The 23,978-nt window shown below is 39.8% G+C and overlaps 1 protein-coding gene across 1 annotated transcript in view; it reads left to right on the forward strand.

Annotated features, from left to right (window-relative positions):
- The first annotated feature begins 2,988 nt into the window (after positions 1–2,988).
- Positions 2,989–23,978, forward strand: part of lgr6 (leucine-rich repeat containing G protein-coupled receptor 6) — a 36,794-nt gene continuing 15,804 nt past the window's right edge. The window contains exons 1-2 of the mRNA XM_079238632.1: positions 2,989–3,349; positions 18,101–18,172. Coding sequence (XP_079094758.1) covers positions 3,105–3,349; positions 18,101–18,172 — 317 coding nt within the window. The 5' untranslated portion in view covers positions 2,989–3,104. The remainder of the gene's footprint in view (positions 3,350–18,100; positions 18,173–23,978) is intronic.

Here is a 23,978-nt window from a genome sequence, read left to right on the forward strand (position 1 = left end):
TTTGCAGGTGTACAAAGAGCATGAGCATGTTTTTGTGCATGAGCATGTTTTTGTGTATGTATACATGCATGCGTGCTCATGGGAATGTGTGCACGTAAGATCATGTAAGGTGTGCCAGTGAAGAAAGTGAATGTAATGTGTAATTTATGTGTTGGAAAAAAACAAAAACAAAACAACAACAACAAAACAACACACAGGAAACAATTCATGCAACACTATTTTTTTTTCCAGTGTGACAACAAACAGCAAAACCACAACAGCCTTTTGACTACAAAGAAGAAAAAAGAGGATGAAGAGAGCATGGAGAGAGAGCAAGAGTGAAGAACATTGTGAAGAACAGCACTGAAAGAGTTTTTGTGGGGCCATAACAAAGGGCCCTCTGAAAACACAGTGGCATAGGAATGTTAATTAATTAATGAGAAACTATTCAGGCTACAGAGGACTGTGGAGAAAGAAAGAAGAGAAGAAGAGAGATGGACACTTTCATCTCTGTACTTTCAATAGCACATTGTGCAGGCATTGTAAGTCCGTTATCAGTGAATGGTGCCTTTTAAGAGTGCTTACGTGTCATACAGTAAATGTAGGACATGTTACACCCTTGTACTTGACTTTGCATGATGTGCACTTAACATTCTGCTGTTGTCAGATGAAAACCTCACCTTCTCACGCCCCAACATTTCAAGAACTTTTCATTTTGACTGCAAGGTTACTTCAAGCTACTCCAGGAATATTTGAAAAGAAAGTATAAGAGGTTGATTTTACCAGATCAGTGAGGACCATGCAATCCACAACAACAATACTAGCAAGAAATTAATGAGATTTCTTGTTATATTCAGATATATATTCAGATTCTTGCTTCTGCAGCGTTTCATCTATAGGACCAGCTGCTGCACTTCCAGTTTAACAAAAGTACTGAATCGCATTAAGGCAGCTTTGAACACCAAACCTGTTTGCCTTGATTTTGTGCAAACAGATGCTCAGCATGTAGCACTAAAAATGAAACAACTATAGTACAGTCATATACATTTTTATCAAAGGTGGTAACTTTCTTTCCCCCTCGGTTAACACTCTACTGGTTAGCATAGAAATAAGGGACTGATTATTTTTCACACCATACCTTGGCACAATAATTCCCTGCATGTCAAAACTTGCTCATACACCGGTAATTTTCTTTATCCTCTTTTTTTTTTTTTGTTGTATACTTGTTATTTTGTTTTGACGGCTATAGCTTTTATTGGAATTTATGTTCCTTATCATTTTGAGCTGTCTTACTCTATTATATCATGATGTATCATGATGTTATTGTTTGATGATTTACTTTCTTCTCTTGTTTTCTGGGCTTTTAATGTTTTCATTGCTCCATATGGAAAAGAGTTTGATCCACCTTTAAATATACCACAACAAATAATGGTGACTGGACTTGATAAACGCATGAAAGGAATGATGTGTTGTAATCAAATACAATGAGATTAGATGAGATCTGTTTTTATTAAGATTATGAAGAAAAACTGAGCCCTAGCATAGGTGAGCATAAATCACATATAATGTTTTCATCAATATGCATTTCTAAGTGATGCATTGTGCATTGTTTTGGGGGAAAGGCTGAAACATGTTTGAGCTCAACTAAGATATTATTTTCATCATATATTTATGATCTTTTATTTGTTTACTGTGTGTTTTGCGAGCAGTGTAAATTTAGGTTATATCACATGACTTCACATGAATGGTCATTTGATTATGCTTGTAAGTAAAGCATGTGATAGAAAATATATAACTTGAAAGTAAATGCTGAAATTAAATCAGATAGATAACAAATCCTGATACATTCCTGCTTTTTTTCTTCCCAGATGTGACCAAGGAGACCTGCCTTGTTTATACTGTGCATTACTTTTTTTTTTTTTTGTTTGCTGCCTACATGCCTACATTTATTGATGATGCAACACAGCTCAGTTTATTTGCTTCTGTATATGTAATGCAAATTTGCCTAATTTGACTTTTTTATGTGACATTTTAAGGAAATAACTTGGTATTTATATGAGAACACAACCTGGTAATACACAGAAGCTGTCCTCTCCTCAAACATCAACACTTTTCTGTCCATTGACTTGAGTAAGAGTATTTAAAATGGGGTGTGAGTTCTTTTGCAATGATCGCTCAGAATATCATCTGTATCTGTGGGTATCTGACTACATACATGTGTGTGTTTTTGTGCGTGGAGGAGATATTCCAGCAGCAGAAACCTGAGAAGGTGTGAATTACAAGACACTGGATTCTGCTCATTTTGGAGACAGAAGGGTCCTGAAGTGTTACAATTCCAGTTTTCTGCAAACAGTCACTCCCAGTCGCACACCCTGAGCCTCCATGTCTCTTTCACACTCTGTTGCCATCATCCTTATCCCACACAGCTTCTTTTATTTCTCTCTGGTTTAGCTGTGATCACCTTTTCTTGTTTTCTCTCAATCTCTGGCCCCCTCATAGAGGAACTGTAACTCACACAACCACATTGTATCACCTATTTATTGCTTTAAGCCATTGTTCAAAGTAATTACTCAAACTCTCTTTGCAGCTTGAGCTTTAACACTGAGTAAAACAGGGGTGAAAGGAAGAGAGGAGAAAAAGAGAGGGAAGAGTTTGAGAATTGCGGGCCCCTCCCACTTTCCGGAGATGCTCCAGCCCATCCCTAAATTACGGGCCAATGAGGGTGGCTCATTCACAACTCATGCGTTCCTTCTACAATAGGTAAGGAGAGAGACAGAGAGCGCGAGAGATATATGCAAAGAGAGAAAGACAGAGAGGGGGAGAAAGAGTTGATCTGTCTGGGAGAGAAAGTATCAAGGAAAGACCAGAGAGGGAGGGAGGAGAGGGAAAAAAGAGACAGAAGTTACAACAAAGTGGAACCCATGGGAATGAAGTAAAGTCTGACAGACAGGCAGATGAATAGTGATAAAGAGGTACACCCTGAAACAGGATAGATTTATAGACTGGGGAAACCTGCAAGGGCAAAAAAGCCATTTGAAAGAGACAGGAGCATTGGAATCTCTTCATCTGTCACAGCTGCTCTGCAAGACATCACAGAGGACAGGCAGGATACCCTTCAGGTGTAGATGCAGACAGGGGGAAGTCCAAACATGCTACTTGTGCTTCTGTTTCTCTGCATTTATGGAGGAGTTTGGGGTTCCACCCCTGGAGAGTGGGGTTACGAACGGAATCAGGACAAACGGGGACCAGTGGAAACACTGTGCCCATCGCCATGCCAGTGTGAAGAAGATGGCATCTTTCTCATGGTGGACTGCTCAGAAATGGGACTATCTTCTGTGCCAGCCAGTCTCAGCCCTCTCATCACGTACCTGTGAGTAACACCTTACTGTTTCAACTCTTAAGGACTTTCTGGTGTGTTATTATTACCCATTCCCCTTAAACCTTTTAACCTTCCCACTTATGGGCCTCTTACTGAGTGTTTTCTTGACCCCAATAAATTATTTTCTTGTGTTTCCATCCCGAGTCCTCCCCTTCACCTCCACGCTTCCTCACTCCTCTCATTTATCATGGCTGTATGTCCATGTGATCCAAATTGTTTGAATAATGAAATAATGAGCCCAAGTAGCGACTACTATTTGACCATTTTGTAAAAAAATAGAGTAGAATGCAACAGTTGGTTGGATATGTGACCAGAAAACACAGGCATATCCTACATGTAGATAAAAATGGACTGGGCCAAGCGGGAACATGTGTATGTATGAGCGAGAGAGAGAGAAAGCCTGAGTGTGTATGTGTGTGTGTTGGGCACTATGGCAAAATAACTGGACCAATTTCAGTGTCAGGTTTCCCAGCACCAACTGGACACTGAGCGCTTGTGTGTGTGAGTACACTTATATAGGGGGCCTTTGGATTAACACATGTTAGCGAGTTAGTGTGTCTGAATGTGTGTGCAACTGTGTGTGTGCAAGCTGCAAGCACTTTCAGTATTCGTGTGTGTGTGTATGAGATCTTTGAATGCAGATGTGCACAGATGTGTGTAAAATTTAACAATATGCTTTTTTTGCCACTAGTTTGCATCATTTAGGTCTTTTGTGGAAATCAGGTAAAAGGAGTTAGTAAATTCTCTTCATGTATAATTGAAACAGGTTCTTCTGTAGTAATTAGTTTGCTAAAATTAAAAATAAAAGACTTTTTAAACACAATTTGGAGGTACATGTTGTAAATGCAGCCAATAGTCTAGCCTCTTTACTGGTAAGAAAAGACACTTCATATATTTATATATATTATATAAAAGATATGATGTATGTCTTACACCATCCCGCTGTGGCTTAAAGCCAGACCTTTCAAACTGTTTCACTACGTAAGCCCTCAGAGGACAGATTACAGGCACTCTGTGATAACTGATATTGAAGTGATAGAAGTCAAATCCAGGAAACAGGGTGTGAGAGAGCAGCTTTTACTGGGGGCTCTGGAAGTATTACATGAACAGAGGGGGAGAATTAAGAAAGAGCAACAGTTTACGCAGCAAATGACTTTATAAGTGACACATAAAAGAGTTTTCCTTGAATGATGCCTGACTTCTCGACTGTCTCGGGAAATGCGATGGCCAAATTTCACTGTGTTCATTTGAAAGTTAAAACATATGTATGGTTTATTGGGGGTTGAGTTTGGTTTATAACTATCCAGAAATCACACTACCTGTGGGAGCATATGCTTTTGACTAAAAGCAGTGCACAATGAAATCAGCTCACAGAGAGGACTGAATATTACAGAGGGGGGTATGTTTAGCCTCTTGGTCCACCTCTAAAACAAAAATCAAGACTCTTTCTGTGGAAATCTACATTGCTCTCAACAGCCACACACAAACACATATCAGTCCCTACAAACACAAGCTAAATTGTTCATTTCCCCTTGTTACCTAACAGTGGAACTGACCACTTAGTGAGTTTGAGGGCTGATTTAGAATAAGATAAATAAACTCAGCAACCAACTGCACACACCCACACATGCAGTATCTCTCACACACATGCATATACAAGCAAGGACAGACTGTTGGACAGCGGGTGAGATGTCGCAACAAATTAAGATCCCACAAACAAAAATCACAGATTTTGTCTTTTGACTTTATGATAAGAACCATCAAACGCAACCCCCCCCCCCCCGTTCCCCCAACCCCACCCCATTCCCCTGACTGTCTCCGCATGCATACACACACATTGCTCAGAACACAGCTGCAGTCACTGCAGCAGGCTAAAGTTTCTTGTTTCGTCCTGGAGTATTAAAGGTTACAACGGTGGTGAGTTAGTCCAAACCCCAGCAGGATCCGCTGATGTGTCCAGCACACCCTGCTGTGCCATGTAGGCTGGATTAGCCTCCAAGTACATAGCACAGGCTGCCGAGGTCACAGGGATTTGCTTGGGACCGATCCACCTTACAAAGCACATCCACACAAGGCTGTGAAAGTATATGACATCATTCGCCCATGTCACCGGAGAGCTCTTCAAAGTGAGCCGAAAACGTTCACGTTATAGTGACTGAGAGGGCAATCTAGGCAATGCATGATTCACTCCATTTTCTCATGTTTATTGGCACATTTGGAATACCTCACTGCATACATCTACAAACATAATTAAATCTAAATTAGCAGAAACAACTGCAATGTAACGTTGCGAAAACAGTCTGACTCTGCAAAGGAATTTCAGCACTGGGAGGAAAAGGTGCTTCAAGCAACCCAGAGCAGAGTGGATAGAGATTTATGGCAATAATCGTTTCCGTGGGCAACTCATGAAATGAGTTGTCATGTGAGATGCGTTGAAAGACCTTCTCTTTGATATCAGATTAGGAAGGAAAGATACTGCCAAAGGGTGTGTGCATATGTGAGTGTGTGTGAATGTATGTTGAGTTTGAGAACCGGAGTACAGTAAAGCGGCCGGGGATCTGTGCTGTTTTATGTGTAACAGCACTTGAAGTAACTTGTCATTAGAGATAGCTTCACAATGGTGGAGTAAGTGGCTTTCATGTCACAAATGTAAGGTTACATGAAGGGATGTAGTCTGCTGTCCCTGAGATAGACTCATACATATTCAAATGATAAGGATTTCATATGTTCGGATATTATTTTTGCCCAGTTTACACTTAATAAAGCAGTTTGTATGAGGAAACTGAGCAAGTTGATAGTGAAGTTGTGTAGCGTTTAGGTGATGCTTCATGGTAGCGGTGAATGTGGTAAACTTCTAACAGTGTTTTGGCCAAGGCCAGGAAACCACAGCTAGCGCATTACCAGACAGAGGAAAACCAAGGAGAGTGTGAGCATGTGTGTGTGTGCATGTGTGTGAAGACCACCCACACTGCAAAGGGAATTTTTCTTTCTAGTCAGTGGAGGTGAAACGACAGTGTAAAAATAACGGAGAGATGGAATATGAAGAAAAAAGTGTGAGAAATACTGTGGAAGAAGCTAAAGATACAAAAGAAGTCTTTTTTAAGGTTGGGTTTCGATTGTGTAGCAGCAAGTACACAGACACAAACTGTACATGCACATCAAGGGGACAACATCCTGCCTCTGTGTGGTGGCCGTGACAGCAGCAGTCGTGTGCGTGTCATTTAGCCATTATGCTGATGGAATGATTCCTATCAGGATTGACCGGGGGTCACATGTAAACATAATGTCTCGGAGACACGGAGAGAAATTAGAGGAATTATATGTGATAAAGGAGGAGGATGATTTGGGGAAAAAAATGAACAAAAACAAAGAGGATGGAAGAAAAAAAAAGGGAGCGGCGTGAGTATTTAACTGTGTGTGTGTCTGTGTTCTGACAGTGGAGGGTCCTCCATAGAGCAGCTATCAGTTCCAGCATCAGTGTCCTGGCTCCAGACGTCTATGGCAGCCCCCCGCCTTAACTACAGGGCCCTCCCCTGCTTTCTCTGTTACCCCTCTCCATACCTGTTCTCCTTTCCTCACCTGTTTCCTCCTGTCTCCTTCAGACTGAGGAGGAATCCATGCATTAAGTGCCTTCAGCTCCGGTGTAAATCTATGATCACTGATGTGCAATGAGCTTTTTAAAAAAAATCTAACTGAATACAGCTCAGGGCAGCGGAATGAAAGAGGCGAAGGGTGTGTACCCAAGTCGAATGGTGTAAATGTTTTCAGAGTGTGAATGTGTGTATATCACTTGGGAAAGGAGGTACCTTGGCTGTGAGCCAAGAAACTGTCAGAAAACTACGTACCTCTGATTATACAGAGGCCCAAATCAGAGGCATCATGTTTGAGCTGAAAAAGTTGCAAAAGGTGCCACAAGTTCCTTCTCTGTTTTTCCTTTAAGCTTTCTACCCTTCATTCATTCCTTTGCACAAACTTGAAATGTTTTCCTCATAGTATCAATTTTCTCAATTCTACTTCCGATTCCCTGGAGGACGTGCAGAGAACACAAGCAGAAAAAGCCACTTCCTTCTGCCTCAAAACAGATATTTATGCCAGAGGGGTGTTAGAGGGTAGGGAGAGGCAGTTAGCATTGGATAGTTAACTGGTTTGTGGTTTCCTGAAAGCAACCTGGGAGGCTTTTAAATGCCGCTTTGCGACAGACAGCAGGTAGACAGGTACAAGACAACAATGGGAACAATGACACTTCCATTAGGAGTGGCAGGTGGAGAAGACACAGAGGCCATAGTGTGCTCTACCGCTCCATATCCTGTCCTTTAGAAAAAAAGTAGAAAGCAATCATGACATGAGATCTTGAAGGGAAATAGGGTGGAGAAGGTAGAAGTCACTGGAGAATGTTTGGAGTCTGTATGCATATGAGACTATGAACTAAAAACAACAGTCTTTGGTATCAGACCACTGTCTGCTGAATAAATATGCAAATCTGTATGTTTCATGTCTTGGTAGTGTGACGCAAGTATGACACAAGTGCTACCAATGTGCTCCTCGTGATGTGTGGTTATGGGGTGTGGGGCCGACTGAGCGAATTCAGATTGTCTGCATGGCCCAGATTCCAACTCAAGCCCTTTTCAACTCTGGGAATCCATGGGAATGTTTGTTTGTGTGAATGTGTGCGTGTATATGTGCATGAATCAGTGCAAATGGACTGACCCTCTCTTTTTCACTACAGAGAAGTCATTGTTCTATCCTGGGACAGGCTCTTTGCAAATGTCCCTATCTCTCCCGATGCATGTACTTTTATCCAACTAGTGGATTTATTTGTCTGAATAATTTGTGCTCATACGTGTACTCATGATTTGAGACTTTGTCAACTGTCATTTGTGTGATAATGTGCTCATCTCTTAAAATGAAAATACTTAGGAGTTTAAAAGCAAATCGTGAAAAAAAAAAAAAAAAAAAAATCAAGTTTTAACTTTCAGGTGTGAAAAAATTCCCTTTTTGTTCTGTGAAAGAAACAAAAATAATGACCCCTTAATAAGACATAAAGGGGAATGCTTACATGAGCGTTGACAGGAGTGTGTGTAACACATAGCTTTCTAAGTTCCCGTTATACCTCAGCAAAAGTCTGTCTGTCTCTGTTTGCTATCTGTGTGATCACTAGCCAGGTCTGCTGAGCAAAGTGCCCCATGTGGGACTGGCAGTGTGCAGGTGATGACTAGCAAGAACTAATGATACATAATTCCTCCTCTAACAGTGTGCTCACATACACAAACTCACATGCATGCACTGGTGAGACAGCAAAATGCACATTACAAAGGAAAAGATATTGCATGAGACTGAATGTGTGAGTGTATATCTCTATCTATCTATCTATCTATCTATCTATCTATCTATCTATCTATCTATCTATCTATCTATCTATCTATCTATCTATCTATCTATCTATCTATCTATCTATCTATCTATCTATCTATCTATCTATCTATCTATATTAGGTGCATTATTTTAAGTGACCTGAATGCAAATTTTTTTTTAATGAAATTGTGTTTAAATGACACATAAAAGAAATTTGAAAAAAAACCCAAAACAAAACAGTTTGTTTCCATAGATTTCTTTAATAGATGTGTGTGGATAGGGAGGAATATCAAACAGTATCCTATAAGGTAAAAAGAGCTGAATGCATTTGAAACAGGCTTTTGCACATAACGGTATCCTACAACAGCATTTTGCTTTGATATTGGTCCATCAAATTTCTCACCTTCCATAGTTCATCATGCTCTGTAGAGCAAGGCTTCCCATTATGCTAATCTATTCACAACTACTTCTTCTTTCTTTGAGGTTCTGCAGCTTTACAAACAACTTAGAATGATGAACCACTCCTTAATAATGACATAAAATTATTGGATGGAGATGTGCATAAATTTGCATCACATTTAAAAGGTTTTCTGAAAATCCGGTAAAATTTCAAATGAATTTGGCCTTCCTATAATGCTGAATTGTTTTCTCTTGGAAGACTTGGAATATTACTCTCGCTTAGACTGGATGTCACAGGTGAACTTTCCATCTGTTGTAAAGAGAGGAAAGAGGGACTTTTGCAGTGAGGGACATCTGCAACTGCAGCCAGACTTACTCATGTCTCTGTTACATGTCTGAGAAGGAATAAAAGAGGAAATCTGGACTTTTACATGCATGGCATAAGGCCAAACTAAATCTCTTTAAACCAACAGCAGCCGCATGCCTTCATTGGCATGGAGTAAGTTTTCATCAAGTGCTGATCTAAGTTCAGTTCAAGATGTTATCCATGGACACTGTTAAAAATACTAAGCGGATTAGCTGATCATAGATCTGGGAGAGCAATAGCAAATGAGGAGGGGGGCCAGCAATGGATTTGAGCAGTCTTCTAAGTAGATCCAGGGTCCTCCTGTTTCTGCCATTCAACCAAATGAAGTCATAATAAAGCCTGACACTAATACTCATCAGGTTTCATTTACTGTTGTATCCGCTGCTGAGAATCTGCCCTGAATCAGCAAGCAGGAAAAAAAACACCTCGGGAAGAGATTCGCTTTCAGGATGTGTGGAAAAATGGTGAAATTTGTAACCATTTTCCACACATGTTTGCCATCGTTTCAGCAATTTTCATGGCACATGTTCTGTGCTTCATATGGCTTATTCTCATGTGTTGTAATTAAAGAGGAATAAAGTATAAGTCATGATACAAATGTGTTGTAAGACCAGATAAACTATACATGCCGGAACAACAGATAAGTGGGCAGGCCATGAATCTGTGCATGCCTTTCTGCCTTCCAAAGCTATGGCCTACACACAACAGCTGCCTGTCAGTCCTGTCCACATGTTGGAGCCAGTTGTATTTTGTGTAGTGCCGACTGTTCCAACACTTCCTGTTCCATTACTGAAGTGCTTGACCTTTCACCCCCCCCCCCCCCGTCTCATGACAGGGTGTGTGTGTGGGAGGATTGGGAGCGGACATGGAGTGTGTACGTGCACGTGTGTATGTGCGTGCACAGTATACCAGGGTATGAATAAGTCCCAGAGGGCACGGGTATGTTTCCCATGACATGGCCTCAGACTAAACAGCCGATCTCTCAACCCAGACATCCGCCTGCCATTCTCCGCTAAACCGCAGTAAGCAGGGAATAGCACAAAACATGGAGGCATCTCCCTTTTCTGTTCCCTCTTCCCTCCCTCTCTATTTCTCTGCACTTTGGTAGCCAAGTCCTCCCCTTGGCCCTCCTGGTCCAGGTGAAAGACTTCTCCTCTCCCTTCCTCTTTGTGGCCCATGAATGAAAGAAAAAGAGAATAAGAGAAGATAAAGAGAGAGTGCCTTTGGACACAAAGGGCAATGTACCCCTCCCAGGAAGTCTGGGAGAGAGGGAGAAAAAAACCACACATCTTCAGAGGAAGGAGGGAGGACAGCATTGTACCCTCCTTCCTGACTCTTTGTGTATGTATATGTGTGTGTGCAAGCTCATGTGAGACCAGGACAGAGACTGAATGCCAAAGCAGTCAGTCTATTCAGAAAAAAAAAAAAAAAGCAAACACACTTAGACCTCACCCTTGCATACAATACACACACACAAACTGCCTTCTTTCACACACACTTATGCACACAACAATTTAGACCCTCTTAGAGGCGGCACCCAAGCACCGACTACTAGTTGCATTGTGTGGCATAAAAGGTCCTCTTTCATCACGCCTTAACTGTTTCAAAGAGCTAAGCGGAGAGGATCAAGCTGAATCTGACTGAAGACATTATTGTCATAGTAACAGCAAGACAGCTCAAGCACCCTAATGCAGATCTCCTGCCCTCTGGGCAAGACTCTGGCTCCTGATTTCCACTAAAGATCAATTACTATAATGTTCTTTTCATATAAGCCGTCTTCAAAGAGGCAGAGCTTACTGCCATTATTGACTGTTTGTTTGGTAAATGTCTCCACCTGAGGAATGGAGAAAAGAATTGGCAAGAAGAAAGACACAGTGCAGAAGGAAGTGAGATGGAAGACCTCAGGGTATAGCGCTTCAAAGTTCATTGTGTGTATGTGAGTGTGAATGACGTCTCTCTCAGCGTTAACAATGTACGCTTCTTGATTAACATGTTTTTTTCCCCGTCTATCTATATACAGTACTGAATGCAACTGCATGCATGAAACACTCACACTCATAAACTTTTCCCATGTTGATGCCTTTTAAAGTACTTTTTATCAGTGTTTAATTAAATACACTAACATCACCTTGAGTGAGGCCTTCGAATCCTCATCAGGGTCTGTATTTGGAAGGTGAAAGAATGATGGGTAAATGAAACACTGAACTTCCAAAAATAAATTTTCACACGGACACCAATTATTAAAATTTTAATCATGAGTGGGATCTGTTCATTTCTGTAGCTAGACAGCTTTTCATCACCATCAGCTGACACGCTTGATTCTTAGTATGAATGTCTGCATATACCAAACTGTTGTTATCACGTGGATTTTGTGCATATGCTCAGAAAATGTAGAGGTCTCTTCTGGTCTCTGGTTACTTATGTTTTCACCATTGTACCACAGTTACCTTTTGTTACAGTTATCTCCATCGAAGCTGATGGAGAAGAGGAGAGAAAAGATGGAGAAAGGAAAGGGAGACAGAGGTGGTTCTTACTCAGAGTTTTTGAGTCACACTGCTGAATGGAAGTTCTACTAATAAAGATGTACTATCCTGCACAATCTAACAGCTTTTTTAAAAATTTCTTTGATGAATTTATCTAAACTAACAAATTCTAATAGTGTTAGTTTGTTTATTTCCTCTTGTAATCTGTAGTATGGATGCCTATCTCCTGCACATGTACAAAATATGATATCCAGGTGTCCTCATAGTGGATACAATGACATGGAAAACAGTTGTTTACTGCAGCTGTGCAGTTTACTGCAGTTTACTGCACAGCTGCAGAGTCAAAGCATGTACCCAAGCTTAGTTGGGCCTTAAAATTATACCCTTTGATAATGGTTATCACATTGGAAACACTTGTTCCTGCTGCTTACCCCTTTCTGGGGTAAGTATTAAACTACAATGACAACACCAGCTGAGAACATTTGGATAAGATCTCATGCCATCGACCTCAGACACGAGGAGCTTTCATTAAAGCTTATTGGATTAATCTTGTAACCTTGAAAAGTTAAGCTTAGGCGTAGCTTGTACATTGAAACTTTGACGGAAGGATATCTTATCAAACATCCAAATGCGATGAGGCGTATGTGAATTCAGCATAACAAAACATTTTTCACTTTGAGACAATGTATTTCCTCAAAGTGAGATTATCTCTCCTCAGGTTGCTCCTGCTTCGTTTTGAATGACACATTTCAGCACTAATGCTAGAAAAGACACCTGACTACTGATGGTATCTGTCATTGTCTAAGGGCATAGTCACTCACCAGGGTGGTCCATCATCGACCCCCACAAAAACACCCAGAGCATGGAGTGTGCCTGTGGATTCAGAGTGGGTGTGTATGTCTAAACATAAACAGTAAAGGGGTCTCATATGATGTGGCTAGTTGTTTTGCTGTGCTAAATCACCAGCTCTTGTCAGAAAAGCTTCCAGTTTTAAACTGGCTACAATAGAGCTAGGGGCATATTCACATCCACACAGACTGCCTTTGGTCACAGGCCTGATAACATACTTCAGTAGTTATGTTGACAACAGACAGGAAGTATGATAAATCACATGATTTCTATTACGGGACTGTGTAACCCCATGCACCAATGGAAATTTACAACAGAATAGCAGAGAGAATGAACATGAGAAATAGTGTGGCATAAGAGAGCGGCTACAAGGTCCAAGGCTGATGAATGGAAATGTACCTCTGCTTCTTCATGCTTCTGTTCCTCACTTAAGACTCACTCCTTGCCATGGATACTCGATCAATCACAGCAAAAAGCAGTGAACTAACCAGTCCTTTACCTTTCTTCTCATGCCAAAGCTTCCTCTCTAACATTCTCATGCACACTAGTTTACACGTACAGACTGGAGAAGGAAAGATTAAACAATCTATCAAAGCAAATTGTGAATGTGCAAATCACGGAACAATGGTAGAATAGGAATGGAAAATCGTCAAATTCTTTTTTCTTCTGAAATTGCTTCAGCACTGGCTTCAATTTCTCACACGCTACCGTGCTTAAACACAAAAAATTGCATGCAGACAGTGAAATTTAATTTCTCTTCAGGGAAAAAGAAGGAAAACACAGTTATTTTTCACTCATTCTCACTCAACTAGGATTAAAGGAACTATCAAGAGGCACATCTGGGAGTGTATTGATGAGCATTCGCCTCGAAAATCTGCTTTCCCTACTTCAGATATTGGTGAGGAGGCTTTACTTATTCATTCAGCACCACAAGAGGATCTAAGAGAGATGATCGCCAGTTGAGCTCTGTCACTTGGCCCTACTAGCAACATCAGACTGCTGATGCTGTGATGGCCAAGTGAGGGCAGAATAGTTCCCTAATGAACACTCCCATAATATAAATAAATAAAATCAACCACATGTGCCTCCATTCTGTCCCTCACACAGCGATCTGTTTCTACGCTCCAGCAGTGTCCATGTCTGATGTGGTGAAAGCACAACCAGGAACTGTACCCGCCACATCTGTAAGCTTACTATGAAACAATAGGGGTGTGAAAATGAATGACAGATATCATGCCACACACACCACAGCCACCTATAAATGGAAAAAATGCTTTATGGTGCATACAGACACAGATACACATATATTGGTACTCGGTCTCCCACTCTCTCACAAAGCACACACACAAATAGACACACAGAAATTGCCCATAAAATGGGGACAAAGAAACCCCAGTTCTAATTGTGAAAGTGTAATATGCTGTGGAGCCTGCAAAATCTTTAAGCACTCTTTTTCTCATTTCTTTTGTGGCCGTTTATTTGTGCTGAAAATATCTGCACGTCACTGCGCCAGCCGACACAATGCACATGTGGTAGTCATCAATCATAATTATCATGGTTTAAAAAAGCCACAGCTGTTATTTGATTTTAAAAACAAGCCATAGCACAGTGCCTTCCAACGATACGTCAAGTTGTCAGCGGAGGCCTTGGCCTGCACAGCAGAAATGTCTCTCTCTAGCTTCCCAATGAGCTTGTTGGAGTGCACAGCCGAGCAGAGCTGCATTCAACCTTACTCCATGACTCACCAGCGTGTGTCTTTATTTTTAAACATTTTCTCTCTCCATTGCTGTGTGTTTATTCTGTCTGAGTGAGGCCGCTGTTATGGACTTCACACAACGTTTGTTTATGACTCCTTTAATCAGGACCAGATAATGAAGAGTTGTCTCCATCTGCGGGCGCATCCCCAGAAGCCGGCAGGGTATATCGACACTACATGTGTGTGTCTGTGTGTTGATGCACTGTGATGATCTCTCCAGGGTGTTCCAATAAATATTTTCCTAAATAGAATATTAGTACACAGATGATGGTTGGGATTAAGGTGTGTATGTGTATTGTTCATGAGCCCACACACGTTTCTTATGTACATGATGTCACCCAGTCTTGATTATGTTAACTGGTTTGCTGTCACTACTTGCTGTGGTGTGTCCATGGGAATGGAATTTTAGAATTTAATAAATAGTAATGCTACTTGTTTATTTTAATGCCACTTCAGTTTATTGCAAAATAACTTCTTGTAACATGCTTAAATTTGGCATAAAACAAAACAAAACATTAAGCACATAACATGTGGTACAATCACTGGCTTTTAAACAAAAAACAAAAACAAGCAAAAAAAACAAAAAAAAGAAGCATATTTTGGACACAGAGTCCTAATCAATTTTAAACTGTTCAAGATTGAATTCTAGACAATTAAGATAGTTGTAATAGTAAGTAGTAGTGTAATAGCAGGTGTAATACTGTTGGCATTAGAGATTTATATTACCCACATGGCCAAACTAATCATATAGTTGCTTTACATGCTGTATTTGTCCACCTGTCTCTCATTCAAATAATTTTGATATTTTAATAATTCTTCTGTATTTGAGGCTTTTTCAGCCCCTTTTCAAATCTAGCCACAAATCTTTGATGAGATTCAAACCTGTGCCCTGACTTGACAATTTCATGATCCTCAATTTCTTTGTTTGGAGGTATTTGTGGACTAATTTACTGAGTGTGCATTACTCTACTGAAATGTCCACTTCTGGTTTCAATTTAACTTTCAGGCAGTAAATCTCAAATTGTTATTGAGAACTCATTAATAAAATCCAGAATAATGATGCAAAGGCTGATTCACAGCCTATGGGTCATGTGATTTTCATATAATATTCAATCATAATTTCTATTTCTGAAAATTCACCCCAAACATGCAAACTCCATTACAACAGCCCACTAGCTGGAGTTATCTGCAGATCCTGAACAGACAACTTGAACAATATATTAGTTTTTATAGCAATAATTTACTTTTAGAGATTTCTCAAACAGGCTCAGAGCCATCATTATTATTTCTTCCTCAGTAAAATCTAAGGAACTTGTTAGTTTGATGGCAAAGATAATGTCAGGGTTTAAACGTAAAAGGTTTAATTATTTAAGACAGGTTTCAGTCATGACTTCATATGAAGATTTTAATCTTTGGCGGCTGCTGATTTGGATTTTATAGATTTATGGGATCAAAATACCATTTCCATCCAACAGATAATGTTTGAAATGCCAACACTTTTCAGAGGGTTTATTTGTTTAAATTTATAGGCATATCTTTGCTCATGTTATTTATCTGGTTGCTAAAATTTACTAAATAAAATTGAACTTGACATTTAAAATGATCAACCACATCTAATCACAATTTGAGAATTACATATGTAAATTTCATTTTAGTAATATTTCCTACATTTACACATTTCTAGGCTAATTGTTTTAAGTCATTTAATTGCAGGTGCAGCATGGTTAAAACAAACTAAAGATTTGATTGGAGAGGAGAACAGCATTGCTATAAAATGAGGCAATAATAATGATCAGCTGTCTGGTTTTCATTGTAAGCAGTGCAGCTTGGATTACACAAACATACTGTATAAATATCATGTTCCTCCATAAATATTTATTAAATCTTTATTGAATGTTTCTGTACCTGAGTTATAAACTCTGCTCTCCAGCCTCTTTTCTTCCCAATGTTATTGGCAAAGTCTTACATTATAGCACGTTACCACCAGCTGTCAATGTGCATTATATTTCTCAGCGGTATAAATATGTCTGTGGTATGCTAGCAAAATTCAATATCCAAACACAGGGAACTGCTAAGGAAAAACACACACAACTACCAACATAAGGTCAGTAATACTATTATAATACCAACATTCAATAGTTAATAGCCTAAATACCTTTTTTTTTTTTTTTTACACTCATTAAAGAATAAGACATTTTATCCTTAAAATGGCTTATTTGGGATACCTTTGAAACCTGATAAAAATCAAACCTGAAAAAGACCTTAAGTCACTCTCTCAGATATCAAACCTTCCCAAATTGGGGAATTTATTGGAAATTCTCATGTAATATGCTAACATGCAATAATGTCATTAGAATAATGAAAAAACAGGAAAAAAGAATGGCAGAAACAAATAGTTTAGACTCCGTGTTCATCACATGGTGAGATTTCTGATGACAGTTGCAGTCTGCATCCCATTGCTTGACATTAAAGGTCACACTTGACAGAACACCAAACTCTCAGTACACTCATCTGCTCATTACATAAAAAATTCAAATATTTTTTTTTTCACAAATTATTACCATGCAGCATTTTTCCCATATTTCCCTTGAATCTGTATATAGATCACCCCTGAGGACAGATTCATTCAGCTTGGCTGACTTGACAAACAAACAGCCAGTGTGTCAAAACTCCAAACTGCAAAGGGCTTCTGAGAGCACAGTTTACTCCTGCTAGCCCGGTGGTCTGGCTTTATGAGCAATGGTTATTGTCATACACACATTCAGACACACACGCAAATACGAGCTTCACTTCTGAAGACTCATGCAAGACCCCAAGGGCTGTGAAAGCAAATAAGGGGTGACGTAACACCTCTCTGCTTTCATTATGTTTATCAAAGAGATGACCTTACATGACTGGGGCCACAAGGTTAGATATGTTTTCTACCAGAGGTTGACAAAAATAGTCTTGAAGTGTTAAAACGTTGTGTGCATGAAATACATTTATACACGTATGCTCTATCTGAGCATCTTTCATCTTCCCATCTTTTACCACAACTCGATTACGTCAACACGTACCCTGAACATACTCACATCAGTGTGTGTTGCAAAAAACAGAGATGTTGAGTATAGTGAACTAGAGGGGAGGTGGACCCCAGAGAGACCTGAACAAGAGAAAGAGAGGACAGGAGTCTTAAAGGGAAAGGGAGAAAGAGAGAGACAGATATGAGCGGAGGCTGAGGGGTCAGATGTGAGAGAAAGTCGAATGAGACATCTGGAAAAGAGAGTCACTGTGACGAGGAGGAAATTACAGCTGCCCAGCAATGATTCATTGGGGAAAATTCTCTTCTGCATCTCCCGCTCCACCCCTTTGTCCTCCAACCTCTCTACCTAACCCTTTAAACCCTCTCTACCTGGCTCCCTCCTCTTCATGATTGATTGCAAAGTTAAAAAGCACATTTGAAATATGTATTTCTTATCAGAGTACCTTCAAATACTAATACTAATGTTTGTGTTGATTGACTTTTAATATTGATGTTTTCCATTTCATGTCTCCAGAGACCTGAGCATGAACAACATCAGCGAGATTCAGCCAAGGGCCTTCCATCGACTGCACCTGTTATCAGAACTGTGAGTACAAAATCATTCATCTCACACTCAGTTTATGAACCCCCACTGTCATAACTCCCACATGACGAGAAACAGTCATTTCCTGAGCTGCTGATACGCACAGACCTCAGTGATGGGGTTGATGACTCTGGCCTGCGACTGATCTTCCCCCACCAAGAAAAGGCCTGCAGCAATAAGCTAGTAGATCCTGGCTGTAAAGAGGGAACAAAAGGCAACCTGATAGTCACACAGAGAGTGCATATGTGCACCTCAAAGTATTTACAGAGTAGATTGTACACGGCATCCAAAACCTTGGTTCCACAACTTTATTTTGTTACAGTTGGACAAGTCAGCAGGCACAACACACACGTAGACACAAGCTTTTTCCAAGACTGACACATTTTATGGGAGAACTATGATTGCGCACAAATGCTGGCCTACAAGCCTTGACCCAGTATAACCGCTCACTGCAGGTCAACACATCAGATTCATTTTTGCAACTTTTTTGGCTGGACCAAGGGGCTGACGTCACCTCTACCTTTTTGACATTCATACACTGATTAATTCCAAGGCATATAAAATGCATCGTACTCAAAGGATTTTTAAGTTGAGCTGTTTGTATGATGTACTATGACAGGGTGATACGGTGCATTTGAGATGAAGAAAATATCCCATCTGAAACTGTTCAATGACCACTACCTATAACATGGTGGGAGTTTACAAGTTATATTTCTTTTCAAATATGTATTTGTACGTTTGATATGATTGGTCTAATATGTTTTTCTTCTTCTTCTTCTTTTTAAGTGTTTATTTTGCTTTTTATATTCAAACTAAACACTTCAATCAATCAATCAATCAATCGATCAAACATCACCCCAGTGAATCCACTTTCATAGCTTCTATTAGTAATGCTGTAGACATGTTGTATTCACCTTTAATCTTTATCTATTAAAATCAATGGTCCAAATTTTACTACACCATCTGAAAACTATACAACAAACAATATGTGTGATGGTAGTAAAGTAAGTAAAATGTATCTAAATAGTACTTTTCACAGATAAAAGTCTAAAAGTGCTTCACAACAACAGCAAAGAGAGAAATATAACAAGTAATAACAATAAAAACACTCAGCATTAAAAGATAAAAATGTGCAGGTTGGTGTGCACACCACCAGAACAATTGATCATTGGGGTGAAAAACTGTGATATCATCAGTCGCCTGCCCCACTCTTGTAAGTTGTAAAAGTCCAGTTATTCAATGTGTATGAGCTGTTGCTAGTTGGGTATCTTTAGAGATGTTTTCAACATGATGTTTAGATTCAATTCTTAGTTCTTGGCTTGTTGCAAATGTAATTATGTTTGTCATGGAATAACAGAATAATTGCAAGACATCTTAAAAAACCTTGACTTCTATACTGAGCTTTTAAGATGCAAACTGGCCAGTGCTTCTAAAAGAAGGACATATTGATTTTATTCCAGGGCTGATGAAACAGAGCACCCCAAAACAAATTCAAAACTCTTTCTGAACTCGTCTCCGTCAACCTTGCCGATATTTGATCTGACCATTCAGCAGAATTCAGCTAAGTCTCCGTTTGACAAAAGCTACCCGCAAATTTGCCCCGAGGGTGTGAATGTGTGTACGTCAGTCTTCACATGATTATTTTTCCTCTGAATCCCGCAATGTGTGTGTCTGCGCTGGTTGTTTGAACAACCCACTGTTTTCTTTACTAATTCTTGCAGCTGCAGCTTGTGAGGCATGAGCTAATGATGATGAAAGTAAAAGGTTAGCCGCATAACCCCTCAGTTCACTCCGAGACATGGCTCTGCTGTGCATGAACAGCAGAACAAAGCTGAGTACCCCAATTTTGTGACACCTTAAGAATTGACGATTGAAATTAAGGCCTTTATCTATTGTAATTTAATATATTGTCGATCACAATAGATCTTAAGATACTTACTGCTGTTGGAATAATTATGACAATCAGAACTTTGAGATGCTAAACTCTGAGGCTGACATTTGCTTGCAATGGGGAATTGGATGGTGGAGAGAGTCCTGCATGCAGCAACACCTGCAGTGTTTTTCCAGAAACAATCCTAATGTTTTACAGCTCCATTGATCTTGCTTTGTCTGCATCCCTCTTAAGTTTTGACACTTTATGGAGACATGCTGTTGCTTTGTACCTCTTCCAAAGAGAATGTCTCTGCCCTAAAGCTAAATTTCATTGCCTGCTGACCATTTCTGGAGATGTGCTGAGATGATGACGTTCAAAGGAAGGGAAAAGTACATTTTTGACATCAGCTTCTGTCTAGACGGTTGAAAGAGATGGAGCACAAGAGACTAAGGTAAACATATTATAATCACAACAACTTACAGGGCACAGAAAAACAAACCAATGATCTAAGTACAAACATGGTTGGTTTGCTAGAGACAGCTTTTGATGTGGGACTACCGCACTGGTTGGTAGCACAAGGACAGGCAAGAGTCAGGCATGTTGTGACTGGTAGGGTGATAAATTGCTTGATCTTAGGCTCTACTGCAAGGCCTTCCCTCCCTTGCTGTCTCCTTTCCTTCCAATTCATTTCTACAAACCACCATATTCATTTTTCTGCAGGCCATTGCAATTTATAGTCACCACTTCTGATAGATTTTTCTTGTTTTCTTCCATTTTGGCTCTCTTTGTATTTCTTACACATCAAAGCAAACCTTTATGGCAAAGCTTTTCACTGAGGGGAGGATATAGAATAAAATCTTTAGAACAAGCTCTTAAACGTAAAGGGCACCTTACTATTTTTTATCTCTTTGATCTGTTCTTACCTTTATATTCAAGGTGCACACAATTAATTCCTTTTAACTTCCAGCAAGGTTATTAAATCAACACACAAAGCAGGTGGCAAACTTTGCAAGGATAAACCTGACTTTTAATCAGGGCAGTATTAACATTGATACCATGGAAGTGTAATCACCCCTCCCTCCAGCACTTTTTAACCAGTTATTTTTCATCTCACTCCATTGATCTTAGATTCCTCTTATTAAACCTTCATTCAACACTTTGATCCGTCAGTCGCCCCTTAATTCAAACTCATAGAACTGCACATAACTGTCAATGAAACAGCGTAAGAGACAGGTAACTTAGAGGTAGACTGCCTGTCTGTTTTTAATGAGAGGACATTAATGCCCACAATCATATACAGAATGTGAAAATGGTTACTTGCCTTTCTGATAATTCAAAGAGACTTCAACGTTTCAGATGTTCTGTTTAAAGATGTGCTTTTATTAAAGACCTTTTTCTGGTCAAATTGCAGCTTGAAGCCAGAGGAGGATGGTTTGGATGAAAGTGCCCACTATGAAGCTCTTCCTGTAAACCACCTTAGAGGGTGACAACACTTCCAGCGTGTTATCTTTTTCCAAGTGCATGCTGTTCTTGCCTCCTGAGATCATGTTTCACTCTGCTTTTTGGCTTTGATAATCAGTCATTCGGATCAAGTCACTCCTACTCACCTTTATCTGCAGCTATCAGTCACCAACTATCACTAAACATGAAGAGCTGAAATAACACCAGTCGCAACCTAATGGAAACAAATGAGCAGCCTAGCTATTACATCATTTCAGCATTACAACCTTGCTGTGTTAACTGAATATGTCAAAAAGATGAAAAGTTTTATTTTCAAATCTGATCTTTTTCTCTCATTTATTGACTCAAAACTCTGGCATATCCATCCTGCCCCAATCAAAGTGCCCCAACAATCATGGAAATGGCATGTTATTTCAATGAAAGGAGAAAAGTAGTGAGTGAAGGCCAGCGCTGCCTTGCTTATCTTCTTTTAAGTGATAAGATTGTCTGCAGATATGCCAGGAGTATGACGTAGGTGAGGGTTGAGAGGTTAAAACATTTGCTGTCTTGATGCTCACAGCTATGACTTTCTAGGTCAATTAGGAATTTTCCTTTTAAAGTTGCCTACATTATTATTTGTCCGCATATCTTTCTCTCTCTGCCTCTCCCACAAACACACAGTTACTCACACAAACAGACACTTCTTGTGTCTATATTTAACTCCCACAATTTCAGAGGTTAACGACAGGTTAAGTGTTCAACCCTGAGGCTGGACTGAAGGGTCAAATGCTTAACCAATCATTTCTTTTGATGAACTACAGGAATCAAAGGTCACACATGCAAAAGTACTAACAGAAAACAGTCATGCACAAGTCGTCTTCTCTCAGATTAGACCTGTTTATCCTCTTCGTCTTCTTTCATCATCTGCTCCTATCAACCATCCAGGCCCTGCTGTGTCTTATCACCACACCAGATTGTATCCCAAAAATGATGTTGGTCTTTATCTTTGTTCTTGGACTCTAATCTGTCAGTTTGTTTATTATTTCGAGGCAATAGAACATGGGGATACATAGGATAATCAACAGTTGGTATGCTTCAATAAAGTGCTTACTGATTAGCACCGGCAGCCGGGTGGTCTCACCTTTATTACAAGCAGCACTACTCCCATTCCTCCTGCACACAATTGAAGAACACAGTCCTTTGTTATAGTACATATGAATCATCTTCAAAGAGTTCAGTTGTGTTGAGGTGGAATTTTTATCTGTGCAGTGTGGGGGCCAAAAACAATTTTGACAATCCCCAAATCAAATTAAAAGAAAAAACATTTGCAGCCATGGTTTGACAAGAGCAAGGCGCCTTTCATTAGTGTGAGATTGATGTGGAACGACTAGGAGGCTAAGTGTGGAACATTCACTCATACATGCAATCATTTATGCACAAGTACACACACTGATATCATGGAAAGAGTAGGTCAGTGGCAGCTGTGTTGATGTCTATCAAGAACATTTGAACATTTCTTTCTTTTTTTTTTTTTTTAAGTATCCATCTTCACTTTCAACATAGATGTCCATTTGACAAATGAAGTCTGCAAACACAATTCCTGCCTAATTCTGGTTTGGCTCCAGTAGTGCAACTATTAGAGACAGGCTGTGTTGGCAGAAGGACATGCACATCATTTTATCGCCTTAACTGCAAGGTTTGTTTTCTAAAACTTTTACTATGGTCCCTTAACACCCCATACAGAACACATTTATTTTCTTTCTGCCGCTACCTAAGTCTTATTGTCCATCAATGAGTCTTTAGCTAATCCTTGTGTTTTAAGATGGAACCAAAAGAAGACATCTGCTCTGCAGAACTGAGCTAAATGTATTTTGCTGCTGCCTTAACCTCAGCAATACCTACTGACACAACTTCTTCTGGAAGCATGTTTTTTAAAATTGTCCTATTGGGAACAACTTATGTGATACCAAAAACTACAATAAAATTAAAGTTGCTGAATCTGAGGACAAAACTAAACTCCTTTATCTTGACTCAAGAAGAAGTTTTGGAATTTGCAGGGCCACAGATCAGCTGTTTGTCATGTCTTATTTTTGTGAAATCTATACCGACACATTCTGAGGTGCAGTCTGTGTTTTTGTTTGACAAACATGACTAAACGGCACCGCAGTAGCTTGGATAACAATCAGTCTGATCCACTCTGTATTCTTGCATGTTGATGTGCATCTTTGTACTGATAAATACATACTCTGGAAGGGCTTGAGACTGAGCTGAGTGGGAGATTTGGCAGGCATGGTTGAGATTGTGGTTTGCCACTGCACATTAATACAAATGAGATGTGTTGACATGAATATCAGATGTCAGAAGGAGTTTTCTGGCAGCCCTCATCCATTACTGCCAGAATGATAGTGGCTTGGAAAGGCTGTCTGTTCTCAATATCAGTATTTCTTTATCCTGGCACTGATGGTGCAGCCTCCCCATAGGCGGGCTGCTTAGCAT

The sequence above is a fragment of the Telmatherina bonti genome (assembly GCF_933228915.1).
Source record: "Telmatherina bonti genome assembly, chromosome: 4".
In the NCBI taxonomy this organism is placed as follows: Eukaryota; Metazoa; Chordata; class Actinopteri; order Atheriniformes; family Telmatherinidae; genus Telmatherina; species Telmatherina bonti.